Source organism: Heptranchias perlo, chromosome 16, assembly GCF_035084215.1.
Source record: "Heptranchias perlo isolate sHepPer1 chromosome 16, sHepPer1.hap1, whole genome shotgun sequence".
Lineage (NCBI taxonomy): Eukaryota > Metazoa > Chordata > Chondrichthyes > Hexanchiformes > Hexanchidae > Heptranchias > Heptranchias perlo.
In genome coordinates, this window is record NC_090340.1 from 25,020,022 (window position 1) to 25,041,774 (window position 21,753).

At 44.5% G+C, this 21,753-nt stretch overlaps 1 protein-coding gene across 1 annotated transcript in view; it reads right to left on the bottom strand.

Annotated features, from left to right (window-relative positions):
• Positions 1 to 12,071: 12,071 nt before the first annotated feature.
• The window catches only part of carmil2 (capping protein regulator and myosin 1 linker 2), a 160,763-nt gene continuing 151,081 nt past the window's right edge, over positions 12,072 to 21,753 (bottom strand). The window contains 6 exon segments of the mRNA XM_067997840.1: positions 12,072 to 13,651; positions 14,210 to 14,539; positions 16,055 to 16,153; positions 18,964 to 19,000; positions 20,529 to 20,580; positions 20,582 to 20,643. Of these exon segments, the coding sequence (XP_067853941.1) occupies positions 13,536 to 13,651; positions 14,210 to 14,539; positions 16,055 to 16,153; positions 18,964 to 19,000; positions 20,529 to 20,580; positions 20,582 to 20,643 (696 nt within the window). The 3' untranslated portion in view covers positions 12,072 to 13,535.

Here is a 21,753-nt window from a genome sequence, read left to right on the forward strand (position 1 = left end):
CGCCGAGGGGCAAAATGTAGATGAGAAATAGGAGGGGGCCAAGAATAGATCCTTGGGTACTCCAGAGGTAATGGTGTGGGAGTAGGAAGAGAAGCCATTGCAAGGACTGGATAGATAGGAATGGAACCAGGCGAGCACAATCCCACCCAGCTGGATGATGGAGGAGAGGCGTTGGAGGAGGATGGTCAACCGTGTCAAAGACTGCAGACAGGTCGAGAAGGATGAGGAGGGATAGTTTACCACGGTCACAGTCACATAGGATGTTATTTTTGACTTTGATAAGGGCAGTTTCAATACTGTGGCAGGGACGGAAAAGCCTGATTGGAGGGATTCAAACATGGAGTGCGGGAAAGATGGGCATGGATTTGAGAGGCGACAACACGTTCAAGGACGTTGGAGAGGAAAGAGAGATTGGAGATGGGGTGCTAGTTTGCAAGGACAGAGGGGTTGGTTGGGTTTTTTGAGGAGGGGGGGTGATGGCAGATTTAAAGGGGAGGGGGACGGTACCTGGAGAGGGAACGGTTAACAATGTCAGCTAACGCGAAGGCCAGGAAGCGAAGTTGGGTGGTCAGCAGTTTGGTGGGAATAGGGCAGAGGGAGCAGGAGGTGGGTCTCATGGTCAAGATGAGCTCAGAGAGAACATGAGGGGAGATAGGAGAGAAACTGGAGAAAGATGCACGTTCAGGGCTAGGGCGGGGGGTACCATTGGAGAAGTTTGGCTTGGTGGGCTACGAGAAGGGAGGGAAGTGGCAGAGACAGCTGAACGGATGGTCTCAATCTTAGTGACAAAGTAGTCCGTAAGCTCCTCGCACTTGTTGGAGGAGGCAGGGGAGAGGGGTTTAAGAAGATGGTTTGTAGTGAAGAGAAGCCGGGGGTTATCGTTGCATTCCAGGATGATCCTGGAATAGTGAACCGCTTTGGCAGAAGAGAGCAGGACCTGATAGTGCTCTATATGGTCCAGCCAGGTCTGGTGACGAATGGCTAAACCAGTTGTCTGCCACAAACGTTCACGTCTGCGTCTCTTGGACTTGAGGGAGCGGAGATGAGGGCAGTACCAGTGGAATGACCAGGGCGAGAGAGAGTAATGGTTTTAATGGGGACAAGAGCATCAAAGGTGGAGGTGAGGGTGTGATTGAGCAGATCGTAACTGCAGAAATATTGTGGTGAATGGTGGAATGGCTCAATGATATAATTGAATGGTGGAACAGGCTTGAGGGACTCAATGGCCTACTCCTAATCCTATGTTCCTGTGGCAGTCCAGGTAATCAATGTAGCCGCCAGCCAAACATTAGGAGGAGGGTATAGCAGCTGTTGTCACTTCAGTAGTGGCAAAAGTTACTGCCCGCCCATGTGTTTAAATTTAGCAATTTTCCCCCCTGTTCATTTGATTCTGGTGAAGGATAGAATACTAGAGCCTGGTCTTTAGTTGTTTCCAAGCTTTTATTCGTAGAGATTCCCTTTACACACACGCACACATCATACCCTAGATAAGCTCTTCTATAAAAAGGAAAGCAGAGTCCCCAATTGATCCCCACCACCTGAATACAATTAACACTCAGATATAAATCATACAATTAACAGCCAGTTCTGGTGCGGAGTTTGGGCTGAGGTGCCCTGACCCACTCACTTGCCAGACCACCACCCAGAAATGGGTGGTTTTCATAAGGAAAGTCCAGGCCTTTATGTCAGAGGAAGTTGTGAACAGTCTGCTGCTCAGACCACACCTTGACTCTCTTGGGCAGTGCTAGTCACTGAGGCACCAAGGGAACTACTGATGTGCTGTGGCCAGTGGAGAGAAAAGCCACAGGGAGGATCGCTAGTATAGGAGAAAACAACATAGATTCAAATACAGGAAAGCACTTCACACAAAGAGGGATCAACACTTGATTCAAGGCGAGTCAAATGGCCTTGCTCATCACGTGGTTATCTTGTGATCTCTTTTTCTTGAATGAGGAAGAGAAGGAGCAATGGAAGGAGAATGAGCAGCATTCATAGATACACATAACCCAACTTGTAGGGCAGCTGTAGGAATGAAGAGGCGGCACTGTGCAGTTTGTGTTGCCTGCAATTCCCAACAGTTATCGCCTGTGTTCCAAAAGACGTTATCTGCAGCTGTGGAGTAGAAGGCAATGCTGCTGTCCGTTGGTCCCCTACCTGTCGGCCATCTTACCCGCAACTCCATCTTTGAACCTCGCTGATCAGGTTTTGTCCCTAAACAAAGTCAATAGTGACGTCCTCTGTGACTGTGGCTGTGGTGCAATATACCTCATCGTCTTTATTTCAGTAGTTTTAAAAAACGGTTAACCACACCATCCTCCGTTGTCCAGCTGAGTGGGAATGCCCTTGCTTTGTTCCACTATTACCTATTCAGTCGTAGCTAGAGAATCGCCTCAATGGCTTCTCTTCCCACCCCCGCACCGTTACCTCTGGAGTCACCCATGGATCTATCGTTGGCCCCACCCTATTTCTCATCTATGTGCTTCCTCTTGGCGACATAATCCGAAGATGTGACATTAGGTTCCACATGTATACAGACCACGCCCAGCTCTACCTCACCACCACCACCTCTCTAACCCTCCAGTGCCTTTGTGTTGTCATACTGCTTGTCCAACATCAATGAACTGCAAATTCCTCCAATTAAATGTTGGGAAGACCAAAGACATTGGACTCTATTTTAAAAGTAAAAAACTGGCACAAGGAGCATTGAAAATTGCCACCATTTCAGACCTGCCTCCAATCTGCCCATTTCCGGTTTTCCCGGGGGCGAGACGAGAGGCAGGCGACCAACCTGCTCCCAGGAGGCAGGTCGGGCCTTCAAATCTTTCAAGGAGGCTTCAAGCCTCCGTTTTTCACTAATTCCCGATTTTAACCCCGGGGGGGGCCGAGATTTCCAGGCCTTCTGTTTCACGCCTCGTGAAAGGAGGCAAGATGGCCCAAGACTAAGCAGGCAAGTGCCTAGAAAGGCACAGCTTGTGGGCCCAGAGAAGCAGGAGTGCTTCCCCCAAGCCCAACAAGCCTACCTGCACCAATTTTTTTTTCTTCCTCCAGCCCCCCGACCCTGAACCCACCCCCCCCCCCCCCCCCCCCCCCGCGACTGGCAATCCCCGTGCCCCCCCCCCCCCCCATCCATACAAACAAAGACTTACCTGCAGACTTACCTGAAGACGTCTTCTCCCTGGCTGGTCTCCCGTCCGACTGAGACCAGCCTGTCAATTAGCCGGTCAGTCGGATGGGAAACCAACAAAAAAAATAAACAACGTCCTTACACCAAAATCGTACTAATGGGTTTCCTGACCTCAAATTGACCCCCCTGCCCCCTTCCCAGCTCCGTTTTAAAGTTGCGCCCATTGTTTTCGGTCCCTGCCACAAACTCCGTTCTCTCGCTACTAATTTCATCCCCCTCCTTGGCCATTGTTTCAGGCTGAAACAGACTGTTCGAAACCTGGGCATCCTCATTGACCCTGAGCTGAGCTTCCGACACCATATCTTCTACATCATAAAGATCATCGATTTCTACCTCCACAACATTGCCCGTCTCAGCCCCTGCCTCACCCCATCTGCTTTCAGGTCGAAGACCTTTTGTCAGAACTGGAAGATGTTGAAGAGTTAAAGTTTTTAAGCAAATACAGGGAAAGGTGGGGAGGGTGGGGAGGAAAGAACAAAAGGGAAGGTCTGTGATAGGGGAGAGGGCAGAAGTGGTTAAATGACAAAAGGGTTGATGATGCAAGGCAAGGAGGGTGGTAATGTGACAAGTAAAGAATCAAAAGATCAATCTGGAGTAGCTGTGAATGGCAACAGCAGAACCATAACCAGCACTTGGTGTCCGAAAAAATGGGAGCAGTGGTTATGATCTGAAGTCATTGAAATCAATATTGAGTCTGGAAGATTGTTAAGTGCCTAAATGAAAGATGAGGTGCTATTCCTCGAACTTATGTTGAGCTTCATCGGAACAGTGTAAGAGGCCGAGGTCAGAGTAGGAGTGGGAAGGGGAATTAAAATGGCAAGTGACTGGCAGGTCAGGGTCACGTTTGCGGGCAGAGCGGAGGTGTTCAGCAAACCGATTACCCAATCTGCGTTTGGTCTCCATAATGTAGAGGAGACCACATTGTGAGCAGCGATTACAGTATACTAAATTGAAAGAAGTACAACTAAATCATTGTTTCACCTGAAAGTAGTGTGTGAGGCCCTGGAAGGTGGGAAGGGAAGAGGTGTTGCATCTCCTGTGCTTACACGGGAAGGTGCTGTGGGGAGATGGAAGAGTGTCGCGGAGGAAGTGGTCCCTTCAGAATGCTGGGAGGGGAAGGGAAGATGTGTTTGGTGGTGGGATTGCGCTTGAGATGGCGGAGGATGATACAGTGAATGTGGAGGCTGGTGGGTTGGAAGATGAGGACAAGGCTGACCCCATCATGGTTCTGGGAGGGAAGTGAGGAGGTGAGGACAGAAGTGCGTGAAATAGGACGGACACGGTCGAGGGCCCTGTCAACTACAGTGGAGAGGAATCCTCGCTTGAGGGAAAAGGAAGACATATCGGAAGCACTGGTGTAGAAGGTGGTATCGTCAGAACAGAAGCGACGGAGATGGAGAAACAGGGAGAAGGGAATAGAGTCCTTACAAGAAATGGGGTGGGAGGAAGTGTAATCAAAGTAGCTGTGTGAGTTGTTGGACTTTATAATAGATATTAGCTGACAGCCTATCCCCAGAAATGGAGATAGAGAAGTCGAGGAAGGGAAGAGTCAGAGATGGACCACGTGAAGGCGAGGGAAGGGTGGAAGTTGGAAGCAAAGTTGATGAAATTTTCCAGTTCGGGGCGAGAGCAGGAAGCAGCACTGATCCAGTCATCAGTGTATCGGAAAAAGAGGTGAGGGAGGGGACTGGAACAAGAAATGTTCCATGTATCCCACAAAAAGGCAGGCATAGCTGGGACCCATACGGGTTCCCATAGTGACACCTTTTATTTGGAGGAAGTGAGTGGAGTCAAAGTTCAGCCAGGCGGAGGAGGGTGGTAGAGGATGGGAACTGGTTGGGCCTCCATTCGAAGCGGAGGGCCGCAGTCCATCCTGGTGGGGGATGGAGGTGTAGAGGGACTGGACGTCCATGGTAAAAAGGAGACAGTTAGGGCCGGGGAACTGGAAACTCTTAAAGTGGCGGAAGGCGTCACAAGAGACGCGGATGTAGGTCGGAAGAGACTGGACAAGGGCAGAAAAAATAGAGTTGAGAAAGGAGGAGATAAGTTCTATGGGGCAGGAACAGACTGAAATGATGAGTCTCCCAGAGCAGTCCTGTTTGTGGATCTTGGGAAGGAGGTAGAAGCGGGCTGTACAGGGTTGGGGGAACTATGAGGTTGGAGGCTGTAAGGGGAAGATCTCCAGAGGAGATGAGGAGATGAGGTGAGTGACGGTCTGGGAAACTATGGCTTGATGTTTGGCGGTGGGGTCATGGTCTAGGGGGAGGTAGGAGGAGGTGTCGGAGAGCTGGCGTTCAGCCTCCTCAAGGTTGTTGTTTGCCACACAATAACAACGCCTCCCTTGTCAGCAGGTTTAATGACAATGTCAGGGTTGGACCTGAGAGAACGGAGTGCTGCAAGTTCAGAGGGAGGTAGGTTAGTGTGAGTGAGGGGAGTAGAGAAATTGAGACGGCTGATGTCACGCTGGCAATTCGCAATGAAAAGATCAAGAGAGGGTAAGAGGTCAGAGGGAGGGGTCCGGGTGGAACGAGAATTCTGAAGATGGGGAAAGGGTCCGCTGTGCGGGGGGGAGGACTCCTGGCCAAAGAAGTGGGCGCGGAGGCGAAGGCGACGGAAAAGAACTCAGCATTATGCCGAGCTCGAAATTCATTGAGGTGGGGGCGTAAGGGGATGACGTTCAGACCTTGCTGAGGACTGATCGTTTGGGGGCAGAGGGGACAGTGAAACATGACAAAGGGTGAGATTGGAGGAAGGGATAGGGTCAGAGGAAAGTGACGGGGAAGAAGGATCAGGAGGGGCATTGGTAAATAAGAGTTGTTGGAGCTTGTGGTCCTTGACACCTGAAAGGGAGAAGAAAAATTTTTTTTAAAGCGCCGGATGAGGCAAAGGATTAAATAGAACTGCGGACTAGGACAACTCTGAAATAGAGTGAGTTGGTGCTGCTGGAGAGAGAGGTCGAGAGCATGGCGTTGAGTGTGGATCTCAGGAAGCGGTGAGAGCAGTGGTTTGAGGAACGCTGAATATCATGGAGATATCTGTAATCACAGGTGGATCCGAAACATGAAGGGTGGAATTTAAGTTGGAAACCACATGGAAAAAGTCGGAACTGGAGACAGTTGCTGAGGAAAGAGATGTGGCTGTGAAAGCGAGTTTTAGAAGAAACCCGATCAAACACGAGAAGGGAAACAGAAAGCAATGAAGGTGAACAAGGTAAAAGAGACAAACAGAAATCCCGTCAGAGAGAAGAGCAGAACTTCTTCAAGGTGAGGCATTCCTGGAAGAGAAGTGGCCGTGAATTAAACGTTAAATCAAAAGCAAAATACTGCGGATGTTGGAAATCTGAAATAAAAACAGAAAATGCTGGACAAGCTCAGCAAATGAGGCAGCATCTGTGGAGAAAGAAGCAGAGTTAACGTTTCAGGTCGAAGACCTTTCATCAGAACTGGAAGATGTTAGAGTTAAAGTTTTTAAGCAAGTACAGAGCCAGGGAAAGGAGGGGGAGTTGAGGAAAGAACAAAAGGGAAGGTCTGTGATAGGGTAGTGGGCAAGAGTGATTAAAAAGGACGATATTGCAAGGCATGGAGGGTGGTAATGGAACAAGTTAAGAATCAAAAGATCGGTCTAGAGTAGCTGTAAATGGCAACAGCAGAAACATTACCAGCACTTGGTGTCTGAAAAAATGGGAGCAGTAGTTATGATCTGAAGTTATTGAAATTAATGTTGAGTCTGGAAGGTTGTAAAGTGCCTAAACAAAAGATTGGAACCGTGTAAGAGGCAAAGGTCAGAGTGGGAGTGGGACGGGGAATTAAAATGGCAAGCGACCGGTGGGTCACGCTTGCGGACAGAGCGGAGGTGTTCAGCAAAGCGATCACCCAATCTGCATTTAGTCTCCTCAATGAAGAGGAGACTGCACAGTGAGCAGCAAATACAGTATACTAAATTGAAAGAAGTACAAGTAAATCGCTGTTTCACCTGGACGGAGTGTTTGGGGCCCTCGACGGTGGGAAGGGAGGAGGTGAAAAGGCAGATGTTGCATCTCCTGCGCTCGCACAGGAAGGTGCCGTGGGGAGGACACCTCTGCCTGGAAGCATTACACATTAATAGCAAGTTAAACTGGTTTTTGTGTACTGCTTCCTGGAAAGGATTTCAATTGACTGTGTGTGGTGAGGAACGTACATAAATGTGTCTGGAGTAGATTTGCTACTCAAAAGGATGGCTTGCCTCTTTCTTGCGGACAGATCCCCATTGGGACCAACTTGATTGATTCCTCAGACAATGTATGGAGTTTGTGATTGTGAGGGTATGTCCTTCTAGGAAAGCCATTGCTGGCTCAAAATTAGCATTTCTGATACTTCTTTTGGTATAAAGGCCTTGAGATAGCTGCTCATCTTTAGTTCACTGGGACCAACTGCATTTCCAGGTCACTGCGGCAAGACAACTCCACAATCGTAAACATGTGCATCTTATGTAAAACGATCAATTTAAAGGACCAAGAACCTCAAGACTATATGTTCTGTTGGACTCAACAATTTAATAAACTGGTGAAAGTTAAGTACTATATTGCAAAAATATCGACTGATTTAACTTGCTTCTATGTGTATTCCTTTCTCATAATATTTCATAGTTTAGCCTGAAATATGTGGCTTGTCAACATGTTTATCAGAGAGAATCAGGAGTATACAGTGACCATCAAGTACTATTTCCCCATATCCCTACTGTAAAAGCCCTGAAGCAATTGCATCCCATTTAAATCACTCAGTTGTAAAAACAATTGCTATTCAAGGTAGAAAACCCACTACTTTCTCAGGGCAATCGTGATGGGCAATAAATGCAGCCTTACCAATATCACTACAACCTGAGAACAAATACAAAAAAACTACATGCAAAAGGTCGGGTTTGGTTAATAAGAAATGCAGACATGCTTGTGGGGGTTTTGGAGTGAACATCAATAAAAGTGTTGGGAGATGGTTTGAACTGTAACAGATCTATTATTTTTTAAAAAGGCAGAATTATAAATCTGGAAATAAAATTGAAGATATACACCTAGGGTATTAAACATTTGAACATTTTGATTATAATCTAATGTTTATCTGTTGCGAGCTTTTAAAAAGTGTGCTGTAGTAATTTTGTTTATTTTAAAACACATCAATGCATTTTAAAATGCATGGGTACTGTATGTTTAAGCAGATGGTTGACCAATTTATTAATCCTGGATTAACCTACTAAAATAGTGATCTCAGTTTATAATACCATACTGTTGTCTCCATGCTTGTTAAGGGAGATATAATGGAGAGAAACAGATGGGTGGGGTTTGTTGTAATCAGCTCCAAGTTCTTCCCGCTCTGTCTCTTGTGGGGAAACTGGTGTACTATCCAAAACATCATATTTAAATTTATTTACAATGTGCTCAACCACACAGATCTGTAAAATCAGGTTCTTTTTTGCTGACTGTTCAAAAGAAGTAATGTTCATTCTCAATGAGATCTATTGGCCTCGTGTTTTTAGAGACTAGTTGCCATCTTGTCACAAGTGAACTATTATACTATGGTCCAAAAGGTTTTGGGAAAATCAGAGAAAGGAAGCTAACAAGTGATCTATTTCAGGGTTATGCTTCACCTTCCAACTCTAACTAAAATGGGGAATGATGAATTTTTTTTTGGATTGGAGACTAAAACAATATCTGATAATTCTGCTGTAGATTAACCACTGCTTTTTAAATTCTTAATTATTAATTATCCTGTCTCCTCCCTTCTCAATAAAAACAGGGGGGCACCATTATGGTGATGTGATCCTTGCCGCCTAATTTTCCTCTCTGCACTCCAGCCAGATGAGCCACATTTTCCTCCAGTTAAACAGTGGGAAGATTGAAGCCATCATCTTTGGCCCCTGCCACAAACTCCGTACCTTTGCCACCAATTCCATCCCCCACTCCGGGCACTGCCTCGAGATGAACCAGACTGTTCACAACCTCAGTGTCCTATTTGACCCTGAGCTAAGCTTCTAACCCCATATCCTCTCCATCATAAAGACCACCTACTTCCACCTCTGTAACATCGCCCATCTCCACCTCTAGCTCAGCCCATCTCCTGCCAAAACAAGTTAACGATCTTGGTTATGAGGAATCAGAAGAGTTTTAACACCTTAGTGATTCAACTCAAGTTAATATAGTAAAAAATTGTACACACACACATTGGTAAAATCCCTAGTTCTCATTTTAGATTGTTTAATTTTGTCCTGAGTCTGTGGGGAGATATAACTGCCTGTGCTTACTCTTTCACCAGCTCAGAAAAATCATGGGCTGGCCTTCAGCATTAGTATATTGCCACTCAGCACCAACTCTGCTTTTCAAAAATCTATTTTAGTTGCTTTAAACTAGACATTTGAATCACTACCTTGGAGGGACTTCAAGTCCTCTATTGGTCTGATTGGAGTGTTAGCCCAGGTCCAATTATATATTCCTAGGTCTGAATGCAGTTTTTAAAAAATGCTTTTTTAATCTAATGTAATTGGAATTTAAATATGTGATGAATGTTAATCATTTCAGCACCAGGTTGAATAATTACACAGAGGCAGGTAGAAAATACAACTAAACAGTCTAGCTGAAAACTTGGAGTGAGTGCACTGGGGGTTTAAATTGTGAGCTGACTATCAATTAATTTTATGCATGAAATTTATAATCATCCCACATGGAGTATAGTGTGCTCATGTTGGCGGCTGAATACCATTATATAGCTTTTACTGTGAGACAAAAATCTAATTTAAGTCTGCGTACATTTTCTGTCATAAGATCTGCAAAAATGATTTTTCTATGAATTTCTATTATAAAAACGTTGCAGAAATGGACAGAAATCTAAAACGTCTAACATTTTCAAAATTAATTGAATAATTGATATCTTGTTAGAAATTAAAATGTGCTGCAGCACCAAGCCATCTAATCTTTTCCCCAAGAGTCACTATCCAAGTTTCTGTTTGCACCACAGAACTTGACATAGAAAAATTTTGAAGGACATGAGTGATGGATCCGTCAGTACGTACTCTACTGTGTGAAACTGAGCCATATAGCGCAGTGAGCTCTCAAGTTCGATCTGCAGCCTGTGACGAGTTAATTGAACTTAGTGAGTATGGTGTTAGTGTTGCTACAATTGACCTCAGTATTCCTGGGATAAGGTGATTTAAAAAAAAACAGCAGGTATTATTCTAACTCATGATCGCTGCCCAGTAGCTGCTGCTGGAAAGTGGACATGCATTAATGCTGGGCGAGGACAGAAATGGGCTCACACGTGACGTCCACTCGCCCTCTATGGTCAAATAGTTTACTGACTAGTCATGGAAATTTGGAACTCTCTCCCCTAAAAAGCTATGGATGCTGGGACAACTGGAGCTTTCAAGACTGAGATCGATAGATTTTTTTGTTAGGTAAGGGTATCAAGGGATACGGAGCTAAGGCAGATAAATGGAGTTGAGGTACAGATCAGCCGTGATCTAATTGAAGGGCGGATCAGGCTTGAGGGGTTGAATGGCCGACTCCTATTCCTATGACACTGGCCAGGCTCACAAATGAAGAACAGCCATTTGGGCAAGGTGGCCTGTGTCCATGGAGCTATGCCCTATTGTCTTCAGGAAGATGATAGGAAACTGAGGAAAACTGTTTTTAAAATGTTAGCACACGGCATAAATAACAGCAGACTTGCAAATTCTGGTGGTGTGGTATGGTGAGTAATGGTTGTGTGTTGGATTGTCAAGGCGTGCAACTTTCTGCAGTGCTTGATTGCTTTGGGAACAAAATTCATATCAGTGTGATCTCAAGCAGCCACATAGAGAGGAAAAAGGTGAGTAAAATCTTATCAGTAAGTTTCTGGGGTAATTAATATTCTGTTAAACATAAATCTCGCACCGTCCCGAGCCTCGCCAAGCTAACATCCTGCTATTGTTATGGGCTGTGGAAAATTGCAAAAGCTCATTTTAATGTTAACATTTTGTAAGAATTGCACGTGAGGAGAGTTTCCAGTTGTGTACTGAAATTAATGCTTCTGCCCTCGGGTTTAATACTCACAATACACTTGGTCCCAAAACTATATCTCAATGACAATCTGTTTGACTGCTCTGTTTTGTTTCCTTCACATCTCTTGCTCTTTTGACTGTCTCTGTCAGCCTATCAGTGCATTAGGTTCAGCTCTAGGGGGTAAATATTGTATCTGGGCCTCAATCCTTCCAATCAGACTGACAAAGGCATCAAAGTTGCATCCCCAGACTGGTGGTTAAAATGTCATTTTGAGAGACCTGTTGTATTTTCCAAAGTATTCCATTGACATAAACCTATAGCTGCCTTGTGGCACTGGTCGCTGGCGCTCCAAACATCTGCACCGACGCATCGCCATTCTTCCTTCAGGATACTTGTTTTTCATACTTTCCATTTTATAGCTTTTTTTTTGATACAAGTTTTATATTTTGTGAATTATCCCTTATCTATGATCCACTGGTGCCCTGACATGTGCAGCTCTGGTGCTGAAAGAACAGATGGATTACCTGCTGCCAAAAGCCCCTATAGCTAGTCACCAGGAGATGCTGCAGACTACCCGGGCTCCATGCTCTCCAATTTTCCTTCCTTCCTTCCAGTAGCCAAGACACCATATCCTTTGCTCAGTATAACTCAAAGTAGGATAAACTGAGATCCGAACCTCCATTTGTTCCCATTCAACATTAACTATCAGTACCACTCCTACTGTTTTTAATCTCATCTGGTCCCATTTCCTTCTAGATCAGGTGGATAATACTGACCCTATCAAGTTCGACATCATCCGAGATACAGCAGGCTTTTAAAAAAAGGTAGGTGGAGTCTGTTCAATGCACCATTGCAGGATGTTGACACTGCACCTGACACTACATGTAATCCAGATTTTCATTGATTTTTATTTAATCAATATAAAAAATTAAGATGGCTGAAACCAACTGCGAGCAGTGAGATATGCTGGGGGCATCAATGGTGTCATTTTGAATCAGTCTACAAAAACACAGTGAAATGTTTCTCACGAAAGTCTTACCTTGGCAACAAACACTTAAAACTAGAAAAGGCAAACAATTTTGTAAGAAATGAGAATTTATGATTTTGATTTAGATTTCACAAGCATTTTTTAAATATTAATTAACAATGAAAGTACCAGAAAATAGAATATGAAAATGAGGCAGAATTTGACTTTGCTGCTTTGATAAAGTTTTAAAATTGTACCTTATCCTAATTATATCTCCTAAGCTGCACACACCTTCCTTCAGCCAGAAGGCTGGTACATACTAAGGTATGGCTATTTCCTTGCCCACCCTTGTTGCCAATCCAAGGGACAGGATTAATACCAATACTAATTTAATACCTATGTCCTGTTCTCTCCATTTCCTCCCCCCCCCACGCCAAAGATGGTGTATTCCACTATCATGAGCGTTTTCGTTCAGCACTCAAGTGAAAACTAGTAAAATCTGCCCATGTAGAGGGCATTTAAATGACACCCAAAACTGATCTTCCAACCTTTCCTCTGCCCAGTATTGGACAGGAGCACCTCAATCATTGGTCACCCAAAATCATTTGTAGTCATAGGGGGACCCAAATCATCGAACAGAGACTTCCCCACGAGTCTTGTTTGTGGCTATAAACATCACTAATTCGTCACTACATTTCATTCATTCCAAGTGAACTGAATGAGGAGTTTGTGCCACATTTAGATTCTGGGAGTTTTCAGCTGCCATATTTTTGACAGTGAGGAACCGTGGCAACAGCCTGTGTTTTGGCCTCTTTTCTTGCCGTAGTAAACGTATGAAAGAAAAAACTGGCAAGCACATCTAGGCAGATATATAAAATATTTTTTACTTTTCCCTCCATGGATTACTTATTGCAGTCCAATGGGGTGAGGTATTGCTCAGAGAAGGGGGAGCTGTGAGAGGTCAATTTTTCATCCACCAGTACCTACTTTTCTCTCTCCAGTCTGTGAAATCACCCCAAAGTATAAACTTTCACAAAAAAGAGAGTTTATCCAGTTGCTCGTTCCTGCTCCAGATCCGAACGTAAACGAGGTATAATACAGACAGATTTTCTATAAAAGCGATCAGTAGACGTGGTGTAGTTCTGTGCCATGGTCAATATATGTATATGCAGTTTATGTACATTTTATATCCTTCCTTTCTGGGACACATCTTCGCATAAATTGTATCAGAAAATATGATTGTCAAATGAAAATGATTTCCTGTTTCTGTTTCATTTTTGCAACAGAGAGATACTGAGCAGGTAAACTGGACTGGGTACTCCACAATTGAGCTCATTTTTACTTCAGTGTTTTACCCTTGAATGTCTTGGGTCCATGCTGCTCTATGTGGTCTGTCCATCAACACTGATCAGATTTTCTTTTAAAATTGCAGTTGTTTCTTCTGTGCCTTTAGAGGTCTCTGGAGGCAACAGTTCTGCTGTGTGCGTTTCACATTCATCTGTAAGATTAATTGTCACACATTAATACAGAACCAGACCTGCACAAGAACCTCCTCTCTCCAGTGTCTTATCAGCTGACATGTTGGGGCCAGGGGACGTGGAGAATGGGCGGATTGGATTGGAATGGAGAGGGCTGTTTAGCTTTCACCCCAAATTCCGGTGGGGGTGGGGAGCAGACAAGCCTTCCGCCTGCCTCCCGCCCCCCCCCCCCCCCCGCCCAAGAAAATCATCTTTGGGGAGTATCCAGGGGAGCTTCTGTCATGGTGAGCACCTGTGATGGGCTGCCCGTCCTGATAACGTTACATGACCCATCTCCACAGTTTGGGATGAGATCTGTATCCAGGTCTGTTGGTGGCTGAGAGATCTGCTCTGTCACATTTCCGCCAGCAGAATGTGACCCCTGGAAATATCAGGGCTGCTATTTTTACATAATCCAGCACAAGATGGAGAGAGATTTTTTTATGGTTGATTCTCGACTATATTGGATCCTATGGAAGGACATTAAAGTACTTTGAATAGATGACAAAAATAACACTAATCAGAGGGGCCAGCTGTACCTTCAGATGGTGAACGTTCTTCATTCTTCTCCTTTCCCTCCCCCTTATTATCCAATTTCCTCGTTGGTGTTGACTTTGGTGGCTTCTCAATGCTGGAAGTTTCATCCTGAATTAAACTTTTTTCTATTGCTACAAACTTTCTTGGAACTGGTACAGGATTGAAGCTCTGGTCTTTGTTCCCTGGTTGCAGATGTTTCCTGCGAGGAGGAGGAAGCAGGATTCCCTGGGCCCCTCCCGATGTAATTTCTTGTCTTTTAGTTTCTTCTTCACCGTCAGGTTCTGCGTTCTTGGCTTCTTTAGACAACTTTCCTTCAGAATTCTCTTCTCTATCTGAATGAATAAATAAATAAATTAAGACACTTTCTTAAACATGAAACAAACATCTGCATCCTGGTTTCCAAAATCTTTCTCTTCTTGGTTCCTCTGCTCAAATGACTTTTGTACCTTGTGGGATAGTTTTTTTTTCCAATTTGCTCCCCTCTCCTGAAGGCAGCAGTTCTTCATAGCCCACAGGAGCCAGCAATCACCCAAGTGCTATTCCTCATGCATGAGCCTAGACAGTAAGTGTTGGAGGGCATCACAGCCAAGCCCTATCCCGTCCTCAGGAGCAGGAATCCTGGCAAATGTTTCCCCTCCTTAGCTCAGATGTGCCAACTGTAGCACCCCTATTACCATACCATACCAGCCAACTCAGCAAAAACTAGGGATTGAACCTGGGACCTTCCCGTCCGTACAGCTCAATATCACATTGGACATTTACCCACTAAATCATCCGGAGCCTCTATGTCATCTTCTTAAAATGTTCTATTGTACGGCAGTCTGGAATCTGCCATTTCCAAGCCAAGAGGGGCGATCAGTGACAGCGAAATAAATTTGAACATTTTCTAAACCTTTAGGGGGTCTGTGATTATCTATACAGCATCCTGTTCAGATTGACTATAAGAAGTGGTATTTGCTTCCAAAACCTTCCTTACAGCATGAAAGTTTCATTGTACTGTAATTTCCTGTCATTCACCAGAATATTTTGCATCTGTTCCAGTTCACAGATCCAGTTGAAGAATGTGGTACTATCATGGTCTAGAGGATTAGTGCCCAGATCTACTGTTGGAGTTATTATTAGTGACAGGGGAAGAGAAAGTCGGAGTTCCTGTGCCTTCTATTTCAATACAGTAAATTAAATGCAAGCCAACCAGTACTACTGTATATAAATTCTGTACTTGCAACACAGCTCCTGTATTTATTAGTATACATGTATTTAGATGCTTGTAATAGCTTCTGTCCAATATGGAACTGAGCCATACAGATCTATGCTGATTAGCTGATTTGAAACTTGAGGCAACAGGAGCAATACAATTGGCCTCAGTACCTCTACGCTAATGAGAGGAAAAATCACCCAGGATTTCCACTCCTGATCACTATCCTGGGACCGCTGCTGGAAAATGCATATGTGTGGATATCAGGTAAAAAAAAAAGACAAATTTGCATTTGATTAGCACCGTATTGTGTCCTCAAAATATCCCAAAGCATTTCACAACAAATGGATTACTTTTGAAGTACAGTCACTGTTTTCGTGCAGTCAGTCAGGATTGAGTTTTGGTTACAACAGCTCCGCTATCGAGTAGGCACTGAAATTCATTGAAATGGCTCATACACGAAGGGTGGGCTATTGAGTGAGGTACCAAGTGGTGGCTGATGCCCATGCAACTGTAACCCAGCAAGAAGTCAAGTGGGAGGCGAGAACATTAATGGGGGGAGGACATGCTTCCATAACTGCATGGAAAATCCAATAACTGCCTTCCTCCACAGTAGGTAAGTTTTAAAAGCTGGAAGAATATCAAATTTTACCTGCATCACTGCCTGCACAGGATTTAGCCATATTGGCTAGCGCAGAAAGTTTCAGAGCTTGAAGTGGAGGATGTGGTTTGTTCTCTCCGGAGATTCCTTCTTAAAAAAAACACACAACTGCATTAGGTGTGAAACATCCATTTTCATATCTTGAACACAGTACATACTCATACAATGCCTTCACTAAGATACTATTTATCACAAAATAAATACCAGGCGACCCATTCTAGCTTATGCATCCGGAAAAATCTTACAGTCGCCCATCACAGCATCCAATTGTTTCTTAAAGGATTCCAGCATTTTCACCTCCATTACCCACTCATTGTGATGATCACTCTTTTGCAAAGAAGAAGTTTCCTTTGACTAGTTTGAACCAGCGTCCTTTATTCAACTGTCATGGTTTAGTTTGTAGTAGTGTTCTGTATCTACCTTATCTATCTTCTACACCTCTATAAGATTGCTTCTCAGTCACCTTCTTTCAGAGATGAAACTTCTAAGTTTCTCCAAATTTTCCTCTTAACTCAGCCCCCTGACACTAGGAATTAGTCTTGTGGCTCTCCCATGCACCACTTCCAGGGCTCAAATGCCTCCTTTATGTCTGAATTGGACTTAAGGCATGATCTAACCAGTGCACTATACAGTTTGATACATACACTCTATATCATAACTGCACATAAAGACTGCCTAGGAGTATTTTTTTTAAGTTATGTTCTGGATTCAGTGAGGAATAGTTTTGTGCAAAGCTTCATTCTGAATTTTGTAAGAGGTTAGGTATAAGTTAAGTCATTTCACATATGAGTGTGTCATTTACATTTACAGAACCACTTTACAAAGAGGATTTCACAATACTGACACAAGGAAGATATTAGGACAATTTGGAAATCCGTCCCATTTAATATTGCAAGAACTTTACTTTGTTTTTTTTCTTATTAAGGCTTGTGAGAGTACCACTTTAAATCGATTCCTGTAGATTTGGTTTCTGTCTGTTCAAAGATGATGTCAATGGCAGTTGATGCTCCCTCATTGTTTTGGAATCTAATTGTTGACCCACTGGGGAAGAGGACTATGTTCTTATCAGTTACTCCGGCCAGCCAAGTGCCGTCGTGGTTTTGTTTGATGAATGGGAGTCTTGAGTGCCTCCCAAACCTCCCCTTAAATAACCCATTTCTCATAGCAGGTTTTGGCCCACAAGGAGTGTCTGGGAGAAGTGCCCGATTGACAGCTCCATATAGTCAATAGTTTTAGGCTACTTCATCACTTCTTCCCATTCTACTGTACTGCAGAAGTGAACATGCAAAGGCTCTGTCAGACTTTGTATTAAAGGTGCTGATCCAAGTTCAGAGTTATTAGAGTTAGTGAAGCATCAAATCTTTTATTATTTTGTGAACTAAAGAGTTGTAAGTTAACTTTTGTAATGAAGTAGAATCTGCTGTATTGATCTTTTGCTGCGGTTTAAACATTACTTTTAGTAAACCTGATTTGTAGTAATAGTACGGTAGCATAGTGGTTATGTTACTGGGCTAGTAATCCACAGTCCTGACTTGTGCCTTGTAGATGGTGGCAAGGCTTTGGGGAGGCAGGAGGTGAGTCACTCGCCGCAGAATACCCAGCCTCTGACCTGCTCTTGTTGCCATAGTATTTATGTGGCTGGTCCAGTTAGGTTTCTGGTCAGTGGTGACCCCCCCCAGGATGTTGATGGTGGAGGATTCGGCGATGGAGATGGTCATTGCCTGGCACTTGCCTGGCGCGAATGTTACAGCCCAAGCCTGGATGTTGTCCAGGTCTTGCTACATGCCGGCATGGACTGCTTCATTATCTGAGGGGTTTGCGAATGGAACTGAACACTGCGCAATCATCAGCGAAAATCCCCATTTCTGACCTTACGATGGAGGGAAGGTCATTGATGAAGCAGCTAAAGATGGTTGGGCCTACGACACTGCCCTGAGGAACTCCTGCACCAATGTCCTGGGGCTGAGATGATTGGCCTCCAACAACCACTACTATCTTCCTTTGTGCTAGGTATGACTCCAGCCACTGGAGAGTTTTCCCCTGATTCCCATTGACTTCAATTTTACTAGGGCTCTTTGGTGCCACACTCGGTCAAATGCTACCTTAATGTCAAGGGCAGTCGCTCTCACCTCACCTCTGGAATTCAGCTCTTTTGTCCATGTTTGGACCAAGGCTGTAATGAGGTCTGGAGCCGAGTGGTCCTGGCGGAACCCAAACTGAGCATCGGTGAGCAGGTTATTGGTGAGTAAGTGCCGCTTGATAGCACTGTCGACGACACCTTCCATCACTTTGCTGATGATTGTGAGTAGATTGATGGGGCAGTAATTGGCCGGATTGGATTTGTCCTGCTTTTTGTGGACAGGACATACCTGGGCAATTTTCCACATTGTCGGGTAGATGCCACTGTGGAACAGTTTGGCTAGAGGCGCGGCTAGTTCTGGAGCACAAGTCTTCAGAACTATAGCCGGGATGTTGTCAGGGCCCATAGCCTTTGCTGTATCCAGTGCACTCAGCCGTTTCTTGATATCACGTGGAGCGAATCGAATTGGCTGAAGACTGGCTTCTGTGATGGTGGGGATATCGGGAGGAGGCTGAGATGGATCATCCACTCGGCACTTCTGCATTGAATGCCCACTAGGAACTGGGTTCCGATTGGACCTTTACAGCCATGACATCCCAGCAGCATGGAGTTGGATTTGATCCCAAGTCTCAGAGATGAAACAACATTGTGTGACCCATTGCACCATCTAGCTCTCAGTACGTGTGTTTTAATTTTGAGTACAGAAACTGCTTGTAGTAAACTTTGGTTCAATTTCTGGTAGGTGTGGAATTCCATTAACAAGGAGTTTTTAAATAATGCCAGTACTTAAATTATCCATTTACAGTTTCCTATGTCTTACCATTAGAGTCCATTCCTTTTAACTCTGATTCTGTACTCTAAAAAGCACAAAAAGAAAAGAATAAGTTATCACGCAGTATACGTTGTGCCTGTACTCATACTTAGTTGTGTTAATTCCATTTACCCAGAGCCCTTCCAACAGCCATTTAAAAAAACTCTCTCCAAACCGGCAATCAACTTTCATCTCCTTTTAAAGTCAGAAGATAATCATTCTCTTTTTTTGGGGTACCGTCTCTCTTTTCCTGCGTTATGGAGTGGCTATGGCTGAGTTGGTAACTTTCGCCCTCGCTGCTGCTTACGTGACTCTGAAACTGTTGCCAACACTCGCAGATCACTCGCCAGCCCCACGATTTGTGAAGTATTTTTGCGATTCACAAGAAGAATTTAAACATAGCTTCCTACGTTTCAATTTTGCATGTGCATCATTAGTCATTAAAAATGTCCATAAATTATGCAGCTTTCAACTGAGTCTCGAGTATTGGCATTGCTGAACCGGCTATAGGAGGTGCTGGAGAGTGATCCAGGAATGGTTCTCCAGCCAATGCTCCCCCCTTCCTTATGAAGCTGTGATCTGTAGTTCTATGGCTGTGGTGGGGGGAAATCACATGTGCATGCTGACATTCCACCTGTCCGTGGTGACATGCACGGTGCTCTAGCATGTTATATGCTACTGTGGTGCTTGTTAAATTAAATACCATTCTATCCAAACATGGGCCTTTGAAACTTCCTGGGATAGAAATTGGTCCCCGTTTTACAGGTGTAAAATGGCACAAAAGGGAATAATTTCAGTGCACAATATCATGTGCTCCAAGGATGCCTGAAAAACGTCAGGCCATTTTTCAGGCATCTGGGGCAGATGCCTAAAACAGATATTAGGCCCCTTGCATAACCTAATGAGGGGCCTAACGCCTGTTTAAGGACGCTGACAAGAAATTGGGCTGCTCTGAACGGAGCTGTGACTGCACTTCGAAAATAATTCACTGGTTGTGAAGGGCTTTGGGATGTCCCAGGGACAAGCAGGGCCTTTTAAATGCCCTGCGAGGCCTCGTTCCCAGCCAGGTTCCAGCGGGCATGCTGGTGACTTGGTGTCCATGCCTGTGGGCCCGAAAACGTCCCGGCGCCCTTCCCGCTCCTTTTACATATGTTAATGAAACTCCTGCCTACTTCAGCAAGGCCCGACCCAGGTGGGGCCTTAATCAAATGGGTATTCGAATAGTCTAACAACATTGAGATGGCATTGCAAAACTTAATCCTGCTGCTTTCATCATATAAAGTACTGGTGCAGAGCTGCAATAGAAAGGCTTTGTGATCTATAATTCTTCAGATAAACTGTACAATTTGACCTTTGTTATAAAAAGAAAAGAACTTGATTTTATATGGTGCCTTCTGACATCCCAAAGCCGTACACAGCTCGTGAATTATTTTTGAAGTGCAGTCACAGTTGTTACTTAGGCCAATGTAATGATACAGGTTTCCGAGCAGTATCGGAAAGATTGCTGCAGGCCCTGGAGAACAAAATGACTTCAAACACACTCTATCCTATTTTCAGAATAAGCTGTCTCTCACTAGTTTTGTCCTAAGGTCAGAGGGCATCACCTTCAGACCTGCTCTATCTAGCTGTGTGTATGTGCTGCTCTGATCTCAGTAGCTGACTCCCTTCACACAGCTTTGATTTAACTTCCTGTGTGTATACAAAAACGTTAGAGGTTCTAATATTAACTCACAAAGCCATAGGTTTCTATAACAACACATTATTCAGTTTACCCCAAGCAATCTTCAGGCAGTACTATCAGTGGTATTTTATTAATATTTGGATCTCGTTCCCTTCCTAGCCTCCCCTGATGGTGTTGACATACTGGGTACTGCTCTGTGGGTGCTGGTAGCTTGCCCAAAGTGTTGACCAAATAGGGCATCACACTTGAGTTCGATCCTGTCCTCAAACAACACCTACATATTCCACTTCCCACCATGGATTCATGATAATCCACCCCCTTTCCTGCCACAGCCAAGGGTGCTGAGGCCAACGGCAGTGCCCCATTACCACCATGGCTGTCATCAGCTAACTTAGCAGAGATCAGAAATAAAAGCTTGGACCTTCTGGTCTGTATGAGTCGTTACCAACCCAGCCATCAAAGGAGCTACTGGGTCCCAATATCTTCCTACCACAACCATAAATTCTCCCCGTTCCAACTGGTGTAACACTCAGCCTAGCATTTTCATTCAGCCAAAAGGGTAGGAGACTGGGCTGTGGGCATCCCCTTGGCACTGCCAGTGCTGTTTGATCGGGTTGCAAAAGGCCCACACCTGGAGGGATGCTAGGTCCTGCTGTGTTTTCCTCCTTCCCTCTCAGAATGATTGAACACAGGTGTTGTGCCTGCAACCTCCTCAGGTGGTCCTTAGGAGAGATACTGAACTTGGTAACAGAGCTCTCATGTATGACCTGTGCTGAATTGCAGAGCAGCCTTGAGAGAGTCTGGGGAGGAATTCACCAGCATATCCATTCAGCCAGAAAATGGTGTGTGGTGTTTGCAGTCGGGGTGAAGAGAAATAAAAATCAGGTGACTGACGACTTTATGAATACTGACAAATGTACTTAAGAATAATCTGATGCAATTCCTAAACTGTGTTCTTATCTATAAAAATAACAAAATTCCGGAAATAAACTGCAGGTACATCAGTATCTGAAAAGAGAAAAAACGATTAATTTTTCAGATATAATCCTCCAACAGATTTGGAATGATATTTTTAAATTTCAGATTTCCAGCATTTGCAGTTTTTAAAAAAAAATCTG